The following is a 9,676-nucleotide window of genomic DNA, read 5'->3' as shown; positions in this document are numbered from 1 at the left end:
CACGTTGCTGCTGCTCTCAAAATCTTGCGTCTCGGCCCCTTCTTACAAATAAATAAGCAATTTCGTTTTATATCGTTTTCCATGTTTACACCACACATATTATTTTCCACCTTTTCTTCACTTTTTGTTCCGTGACACCTTCCTAACTGGTTTGTCGTAAATCAGTTTCTCCACTCTTATTTCACTGATAATCTTTTACACTGCTTTTTTTTTATTAAGATTTCTGTTTCTGAGCTTAATAAAGTTATCTTTCTAAAAAGAATATGATTATCTTATCGCATTTTCTTTCACTTTTAACACATGTATTTCCTTTCCGCCTTCCTTCCCTTTGCTGTGTATGTTAGTATTCACTTGCATTTTGATTAAACTCATGAACTTTTATATATCAACATAATTAAGCTTCACCCGCATTTTGCGTAGTTAATATTTCATCTTTTTATTCAATCTTTTTCTCTCTGTCGTTCACCCATATTTTGCTCAGTTATACGATTCTCATATTCAAAAATTTCTTCACTTCCTGGGATCCGCACGCACTTTTAAAGATTCATTAATGTCAACATTTTATTCATCTTTTTGTTTTATGAAGCACCGCGCTTCGCTCCCGCATTGAAAGCTCCATCCTTTTACCCTTTCTTCATCTCCTCGATCATGGCGAGTCGCATGCCGTAAGCGATGTTCTTCATGAGGAGGTCCCAGGCCTCTTCCACCTCGTCCGTCCATTCACTCTCCAAGGCCGGCTGAATGGCCTTCAGGAACTCCGGCCCCACCAGCTGTTTGAGAGAAAGAAAAGTGAGAATTTAGTCGCTTGTATATGAAAGGAGGCAGTTTTTGTTACTTCCGTTGTTCATGAATATCTTGAGGTTTACAGGTCTTGTGACAGTTTTTATATTATGCTGTTTATTTTCAGTCCGTACGGAATTTTTAACTAACGTATATATGCGTGTAAGTGCCGTAAATGGTAATAAATAAGTAGGATAGATAGAATGAAAGATGGTTACAGCAGAATACTGCTTGCATTGAAGTTCTAAAGTATTATATCACAGTATTATGGCATTATTTCTAAATGTTTGGAAGGCTTAGTATTTCCAAGAATTCCAGATTTGGAGGAGATGCTTGTTATTTCCAAGAATTACAGATTTAGAGGAGATGTTTAATATTTCTAGGAAGTAGTGAAGCTAAAGGACATTTCTATTCATTTCTGAAATCTGTGGGCGGCGTACTGTATCCAAGATTTCCAGGTTTTTACGGGATGGATGGCATTTCCATAACTAGTGTACTTCTGGGAATTTTAGTATTTCCAAGATTTACAGGTTTTACGGGATGCTTGGCATTTCCTTGAACTAGTGAACTTTTGGTGACATAATTCAGAAATCTTGGGAATTTTCGTATATTAAAGATTTCCAGGTTTGACGGGATGCATGGCATTTCCATGAACTAGTGAACTTGTGGGGACAAAATTCAGAAATCTTCGGTATTTTAGTATTTCCAAGATATCTAGGTGTTTACGGGATGCATGGCATTTCCAGGAGTTAATGAATTTGTGAAGACATGTCAGCCAACTTTAGATATCCTTGAGAGACTTAATATTTACAAGGACAAAAAACTTCCTGTATTCTTGAGAGGTTGATGAGACAAGGACAAAACCTGTTGCTTTTGTTTTGTCGTTGCTTTGAGCATTTGCACTTTCAGCATGGCTTTAGGTTATCCTTATCTTTAATAGTGAAGAGGTGGAGGTTTGGGTATGTTTTAGGACCCATAAGTTTAGCAATCTCTTAAGAACCCATAGTTAGAGCCGTAAGTTTGGCAATCATTAAAGGACCCATAGTTTGAGCCAAGTATGGCCTAGTCTTTGATGATTTTTATGCACCAAGGAATGTACGCTTTTAACTTTTTAGATGTTTGTATTGTCAACGTTATGGGCGTCACCAGGACAATTGTAAAGGACAAATTATATGCATCAGTTGTAGAAAAGGCGAGACACCAAGGATTATTTAGAAAAGTTTAAGAATGCTAAAACATTGACACTCAAATATTTCAAGTATTGTGAAACACAATATATGATTCAAACGGTGGAGCGTTAGACTTATTTGCATTGTACATTTGAAAGAAAGACACAGTCAAAACCGATTTTTTTTTTTAGTCGGAATTAGATTATAACAACCAACAGACCAAGAAAACTGAATAATAACCACTGCAGAGAACGAACCATCAATCTTGACAGACTTCAACAGTGACTTTGGGAAAGATTGCAGCACGTCAGCCAATGCCTCTCTTCCCAGCTCCTCTTCCAGTACCACTCCTTCACCTCGTATATCCCCCTCCCCCCTCTGTACCTCTTTCATCAAACCTTTAAAACCTTTGAAGCCTGTCAGTGTGAAAACCACTGAATGGGCCATCACCCCTGAAAAGTGGGAATTTCCTGTTGTATTTTGTGGAGTTTATCGTGAAAACAGCAGCAAGACATTTTAAGGAATATGCTCTGTCTGCCTCACCAAAGAATTTCCAAGGTCTCAAGAATTGCCAGGTTAAATTTTTTTTAAACATTTCCGCCTTCTTGCATTTCCCTTGGTAATTGTTGCTTAAGCAGTGGTAATAAGTTTGAACTTACAGCTGCACTTTCTCCAACTCATCGGGAAATTTTTTTTCCCTTTTCGGTCCACGACTGTGTAGTAGCTGAAAGTACCTAACTCTCGCCCTGCTTACCACCTAAGCTAGTTATTTAAATTTGAGGGGGGTTTCCTTAAGATTTTGCTTATTCTTAAATAATTTTTTCTCTCATTCCCCTGAGTCACTAAAATCTGAGGAGCATGTTCCTTTACAGTTTCCTATCTTTTTCTCTTACTGTATTTTTTTTTTGTTTGTTTGTTTTAGGCTAAATATCATTCATGATGTTTTATATATATATACTGTATATATATATATATATATATTTATATATATATATATATATATATATATAAATAAAAATATATAAATTTTGTCATAGCTTTATATTGTCATATGTGTGTGTGTGTGTGTATAAGTCTCTTCATAAATGTATTTATTCTCTTGAAAATCCGGCTACGTATGAGAAAGCATCGTGTCCCTCCAGAAGTAGATACCCAGATTCTGTCATCAAGTCATGTTTAGTGTGACAGCACAGGAAAGCCAAGTTTCTAGCTGTCAGATACATCAAATCTTAATATATCTCCAGCATTAAAAAAAAAAAAAATAGTTTCCTTCTGCAGTAATCAAGGTGAGTGTGCTCCCCTTTGGCAAATGCAAATAGAGGTTTAGAGTAAATCTAGTGGGACAAATTGAGAAACAAATGGGAAAAACTAGAAAATAGCTCTTTTAAATCTTAAATGGGGAAAACGGACCCTTGCCATTAGAAACTGGAATTATGAATCGAAAGAGACTCTGGGTTTTTCTTTTAGACGTATTCGTATTTAAAGTTGATATCTCTGTCTGTCTTTCATGCTGAGATATTATAGTTAGAAGAATTGAGTAAATGCGCCCCAAAAAAAAAGGTAAATATTGAGAAATGGGCTACTTTTCTGGTCGTTAAAGCAATAATTAATGTACGTTAATCCATTACAAATAACATGAATGCGAAAAATGTATTGCCATCCGTCTGTCTGTGTGTCTGTTTGCTTGTAGTTACTTAAGAACTGGATAGCTTCAATAAACTTAAGAAAAATTCAAAATGAATGAAGAGACTGAAATCAGGCTGTGGTGAGTGTAATATAAGAGTATAAAGTAACAGTTCTTATAAAGTGACAGTTCCTGTCTAGTAGAAAGATTTTTTTTTAAAATGTAGTCACATTAGCTTCTTTTGTAGATTCTTAAGCATAAATATATAATCACGAAATTTTTCAATTGTACTTGCCTAAGCGTTTGTTCTTAACCAGAATCGGTAATTTGATTATTATTTTCTGGAAAAGTACTTTTTTTTCATCTACGGGGTTGCATGTCGTGGTGATGACTGTCTCACTTACACATATACACACACTTACATATGCATACACATTCATATACACACGCACACCGTATATATATTGTTTGCTGGAAACTCGTATTATCTTAGCAGTGAATTTCAACCAGTACTAGATCCGAAACAATTTCTCCTCGGATTGCCAGTTGTATTATCATTTATACGGTACCGTTATGTCATGTGAAAAGGTCATTTATAATGTCATATATTGGAATGCGAAGAGATTTATATCCTTCTTTGTGACACAGGGTGTTACGGCAGTTTCACTCTCACGTGACTTGCTAGGGTTCGAAACCTACATGGCCCGGTACCAGTTTCTTTTTGTATATCAGTTTTGGATGTAATGACTGCAGAAGGAGCCATATCTCAAAATGTGAGGGAATAGTGAAGAAATGAGGTCTTTGTGCTGAATGTAAAAATATTATTATTATTATTATTATTATTATTATTATTATTATTATTATTATTGTTGTTGTTGTTGTTGTTGTTGTTGTAAGTGAACCTTGTTTCCGTTAGAATTATTATTATTATTATTATTATTATTATTATTATTATTATTATTATTATTATTATTATTTATTGCTGAATTTTATACTGTAAACAATTTTATGACGTCAGGTCAGGTGGCATGGAGGCCATATCAGGTTTTATTGTTTTCGTAACAGTATTATGCTTTTAGGTAACTGAAGTTGTTATAAGCTGTTATACAAATTTCAGTAATATCAAGTAGATAGATACTGTAACTTAGTCACTGTACACATAATTACTTTGTTGATGAACTTTATATATAAAATAGGTAATAAATGGCATTTCTTTGTGATAGCAACAATAGTCTTGGTTACAAGGACGGTTCTTTTGATGTATGTAATAAAGGTTTTGATGAAGTAAACATATCTTTGAGAAATTTTCTGTGTTACTGATGGTCCTATTCCTATTACTACTACCAGTTCATCTACTGTCATATCACCTGCCTTATAACTAGAACTTGTGCTTTTTATTGTTCATGCGATAACGGCTATTATTATCAAGTGCTCGTGATATTGTGACAATAATTGTTGCAGAAAATCCCAAACTGTCAATTTACCTCGACGTGTTGGACCTGCGCTCCGTAATGGCAGTGGTTCTTGCCACACTCTTGTATCAGTGGGACGAGTTTTTCCGGTTCTTCCAGTCTCCGGACTGCCTTCTCCACGAAACCCATTACTCTGGAAAGGCAAAGAAAACGTGAGAAGTTTAATTAAAGTTTGTTATATTATTCAGAGAGAGAGAGAGAGAGAGAGAGAGAGAGAAAGTAGTAGTAGTATTTGATCATTTTGGAAGGTAGCATGTTTTGTCGCAATTGTTACACATTTGATCCTTTTGCATACTTTCAAGAATTGGGTTTGAATGAGATGGGATAGGTGGCAGGGTGTGTGCAAAAGACATAATATTTAAATAGAAAAGGAATGCACGAGTGTATGGAAGCCAAGGTTAGAATGCCGAGCCAATTCGCCTTTTTGAAAATGGAGTGTGGCTGTTGAATATAGATGGAATGAAGAAGGTCGAAGATGTTGAAGTGAATTTTTTTCGTAGTGTGTATGGCGAGGGAAGAATTGAAAGGTGTAGAAAGTTTATCGTAGGTGTAAGGATTGGCTTTATTGTTTTGAGATGGGTCTGTCATTTGGAAAGAAAGGAGTACAATAAACTGGTTAAAAGAGCTTGTAATTCATAGGTGTTGAGTGGGAGGAGAAGGAAAGGCCCAGACAGTGCTGCGTAGATTGATTTGTAGAGTTATATATTGCAAAGGAAAGACCTTAATATCCAGGATGCAGGAGACAAGAGAATGGCAGTGTGTATAGGGTAGTTTGACACATTACTGATGAGTGTTCTGTGTTGCATGAAACGGCTAATCTTGACTGCTAACTCGTGGATGGCACTTCTGTAAAGAAACTACCACAAGATTAGCCGTTTCAAGTAAGGCAGAAGACTCATCAGCAGTGCGTGAAAGTACCCTATGCCCACTGCCATTCTCCAGTCTCTTAGTTTTTGGATATTAGAGTCATTCCTTTCCAATAACTCCAACAACCGATGTGTACATCACTTTCTGGGCCTTTCTTTCCTCCTCCCACTTAATACCTGAGAGTTATAGTCTACCCTTACGTCTACAATAAACCTTTTTACAACTATTACACCCACACCCACACATAAACAGAAACTAATGTTCAGCCTTGGGCTAAAGTAAGAATAACAGTAAGAACTGCAGGAATAACAATCATCACAAAAAATGGATCGTTATCAACAAGACAATAAGACTAGAATGCCAACGGAACGAAATGATCAAGGAATAAAAGTAGATACATCTTTATCTTAGCAATGTTAGTAAAGAAAGCATTTCACAAATGTCACCCCAGTGCTTTACTTTTAAGCATAAACCCTGTAATCCAGTCCAGTCCATTTTGAAAAAAAGAGATTGCCACTCAAGAACTGGTCATAACTACCGCAGTACATTTCGTTTGTGTGATTGTATCTGATGCGGAATTCGATAGCGATGGACACTTCTTGTCACTCTTTGCTCGCCTAGTGGTCTTCAAAAATAAGCATGTATGAGGATGGTACCTGACTTTCGTTTATCCTAGACTATTCCAGGTAGCAAGCCTTATCTTCATGGCCTATTTCGAGAATAATATTAAAGTAATCGTTTACCTTTATTAAAAAAAAAAAAAAAAACGCACTCATTTTTCTAGACTCCAAAGTGGCTGGATGATCAGGGGAATGCATATTTAGTGTTGGCGTGTCCAAGTAGTCCACTTAATTAACGTAAGTGCTTAAGGACAACGATATAAAAGAATTTGTTTGATTAAAATGCGAAAGAGAAATGGAAACCTAAAGTGATACAATTTTTCAGACGGGACAGACAACAGATGTTAAAAGAAAAAACCAGCCCCCATCCACTCAAATGACACACACACAGATATGTATGTATGTATGTATGTATGTACACAACGAGAGAGAAAAACTTCTATATCATACAGCAATATCCTCAACCATTCAGAATCCCAAGACTTGGAATATAATTTTTTCTCCATTTTTTTTTTTTTTTTGCAGTAAATGAACAAGTTTGGATTCCTCATGTCCCAGGTATATGCCATTTGATGATTTCCACACAACTTAGAATTCCGAATATGCTATTATTTTCACTTGCATCCTGGTATATTAGTCAAAGTGTGGTTCCTGTTGACATCAGGAGAAGCTCATCTACCATTTGGTAGGCATTTCATGCCACCTGTGGGTTTGCATTTCACCAGGCCCTCCAGTGCATTGGGAAGCTTTATAATTTTATAGCAAGCCAATGACACTTCATAGGATTGCAGTGCCCAGGTTGCAACAGTGATAAACCCGTGCTAGCAGTCATTACTACTTGGACATACCTGGCATTTTTTTATTGTCTCAAGGCATTTATTGCATTCCTTTTCTAAGGGATACAAAATTCTCTTAATTCGGTATTCCTCTGCCTTAGGATACGGTGCATCAAAATCCCAAGCCATTGCCAATTCTATATAATTATATATATATATATATATATATATATATATATATATATATATATATATATATATATATATACATATATATATGTGTGTGTCTGTGTTACTTAAAACATTGTCTGTAAAATTATACATATATCAAATTCAAAATAAAGCTAAATTAAAATTTGTTACATTCTTTTTATTAATTAGATTTTTTATTGGGTAGACTAAAGAAAAAAATCTCCTTTCTTTTTTGTATATTTTGTAATTTTAAAGAATGGACCTGTTTTTATTTATTTTATTTTGAATTTGGGAATGTATTTTTAATTTTACAGACTGATGATGTGTTTTTGTTATCAATAAATATGCAACTGTTTTGTTGATCTGCTGTGGACTCCCTGCTTGTTCCCATATATATATATATATATATATATATATATATATATATATATATATATATATATATATATATATTTTGATTTTATGATTTTCCAGTATTAGTGGACCTTGTAATTAGTGGGGAATGATAATCTGCTTAGTTTTTTGTTATCAAAGTGATTGCCCCCCCAAAAATAATTTCTAGCTTTAACATTGTCATGTTCCATATCTTGTAATTTATAACTTACTTTAACAAGTATTTCGCTAAGTATTATCATCACGGACTCGAGTACCAGGCATTTGTATGGGAAAGCAGGTCATGCAAGTGAATTTCAAGTTCTTGAAGGGTTACAACTTACCCGTGACTTCGTTGGCAAACCTTTGCATGTAGAAGTAATTTACTTGAAATTCCCTCTAGTATGTGGACAGCACTGTAGTTAGTGGTTTTCTATCGCCTTGACCATCTTTGACTTGATCTGTTTCCGTTCTTGGTGCCATAAACTCAAACCATCTCCTGCTTTTAACCGTTTCTCGTTCGAGAACAGGAGAGGTTTGACAATTCTGAGAAGATTGGCTCTGACGCCACAACTGACAGTCAGCGCTTTAGCTAAGACTACGCTTGTTTGTTTGTAAATGCCGGCAGGTAATAATAATATATTTTTTTCTGTTCTTCCTGTAGCCGAATGCTGATGGCTGATAACATTAATTCTACTCTAAGCGCAAAGGTCCTAAAGTATTCATTGGTGAAAAATACCGCAGATTATGCGCTTGCTTGTCAAGTTTTCAGTACCATTTAGCGTCGTGTCAAAATCTTGATCCTATGTTGCCAGCAACTTTGAGTAATTCCATTCCAAGAAAAAACTCGTCATTCAGATTATTCACGAACCTCAATTTCAAGAATCATGAACATCGACATACTGTGATAATCAGATTTGTTCAACAAATGTGGAACAGTTGCTCCCAGTTAAATGTAATGAAATTCAAGTTGTAATTGTTTGCTGTCTTCTTCTGCGAAATAAATTGGAGTCTGGCCTGATCTTGATGTTATCGGTAAGTTGTATAGCCCGTGGAGGGTGCGGCTGAATGAACTTGAACAACTGTTTATGAAGTCTCGTTGCCTGCTCCTCCTCCGTGATGTTCTCTATCGTGTCATCTGTAAGAGGTATGGCTTATGTATTTCACATGACCCGAGTGCAGCATCTCCAAACATCTTTTTTTAAAGCACTTGAAATTTAACCTCTAATGATGCCAGAAAGCAAGGCATTCTATAGACTTAAGGCTTCCGATATCTATAAAGATGATGACGTACAGATGCCGAGAGTTTACAATATTTTGTTTTAACCTTTTTGAAGTTTTTGTCTCTTGCCTGGGAGGCAATGATGATTTTTTCCCATAATAATAAATAAGACCCCGTAGTGGGGCAGTGTCGTCAGTGCACCTCATGCGGTGCACTGTAGGCATTACTTAAGGTTCTTTGCAGCGTCCCTTCTGACCCTGGCTGCAACCCCTTTCATTCCTTTGATAGTACCTCCGTTTCATATTCTCTTTCTTCCATCTTACTTTCCACCCTCTCCTAACAGTTGATTCAAGTGCAACTGCGAGGTTTTCCTTCTGTTACACCTGTCAAACCTTTTTACTGTCAATTTCCGTTTCATTGCTGAATGACCCTTAAAGTCCCATCGCTTGGCGTTTGGCCTAAATTCTGTATTCTCTTCTAAATAATAATAATAATAATAATAATAATAATAATAATAATAATAATAATAATAATAATAATAGTGCACAGTTTACATTTTATTTAATTTAGTTTTGTAGTGTC

At 35.6% G+C, this 9,676-nt stretch overlaps 1 protein-coding gene across 1 annotated transcript in view; it reads right to left on the bottom strand.

The window, feature by feature from the left end:
- Positions 1 to 446: 446 nt before the first annotated feature.
- The window catches only part of glob1 (globin 1), a 169,707-nt gene continuing 160,477 nt past the window's right edge, over positions 447 to 9,676 (bottom strand). The window contains exons 4-5 of the mRNA XM_067096187.1: positions 5,058 to 5,178; positions 447 to 770 (exon numbers count right to left, since the gene is read on the bottom strand). Coding sequence (XP_066952288.1) covers positions 624 to 770; positions 5,058 to 5,178 — 268 coding nt within the window. The 3' untranslated portion in view covers positions 447 to 623. The remainder of the gene's footprint in view (positions 771 to 5,057; positions 5,179 to 9,676) is intronic.

The sequence above is a fragment of the Macrobrachium rosenbergii genome, chromosome 52 (genome assembly GCF_040412425.1).
Source record: "Macrobrachium rosenbergii isolate ZJJX-2024 chromosome 52, ASM4041242v1, whole genome shotgun sequence".
NCBI classification, from domain to species: Eukaryota; Metazoa; Arthropoda; class Malacostraca; order Decapoda; family Palaemonidae; genus Macrobrachium; species Macrobrachium rosenbergii.
This window is presented reverse-complemented; position numbering and strand designations above follow the sequence as displayed.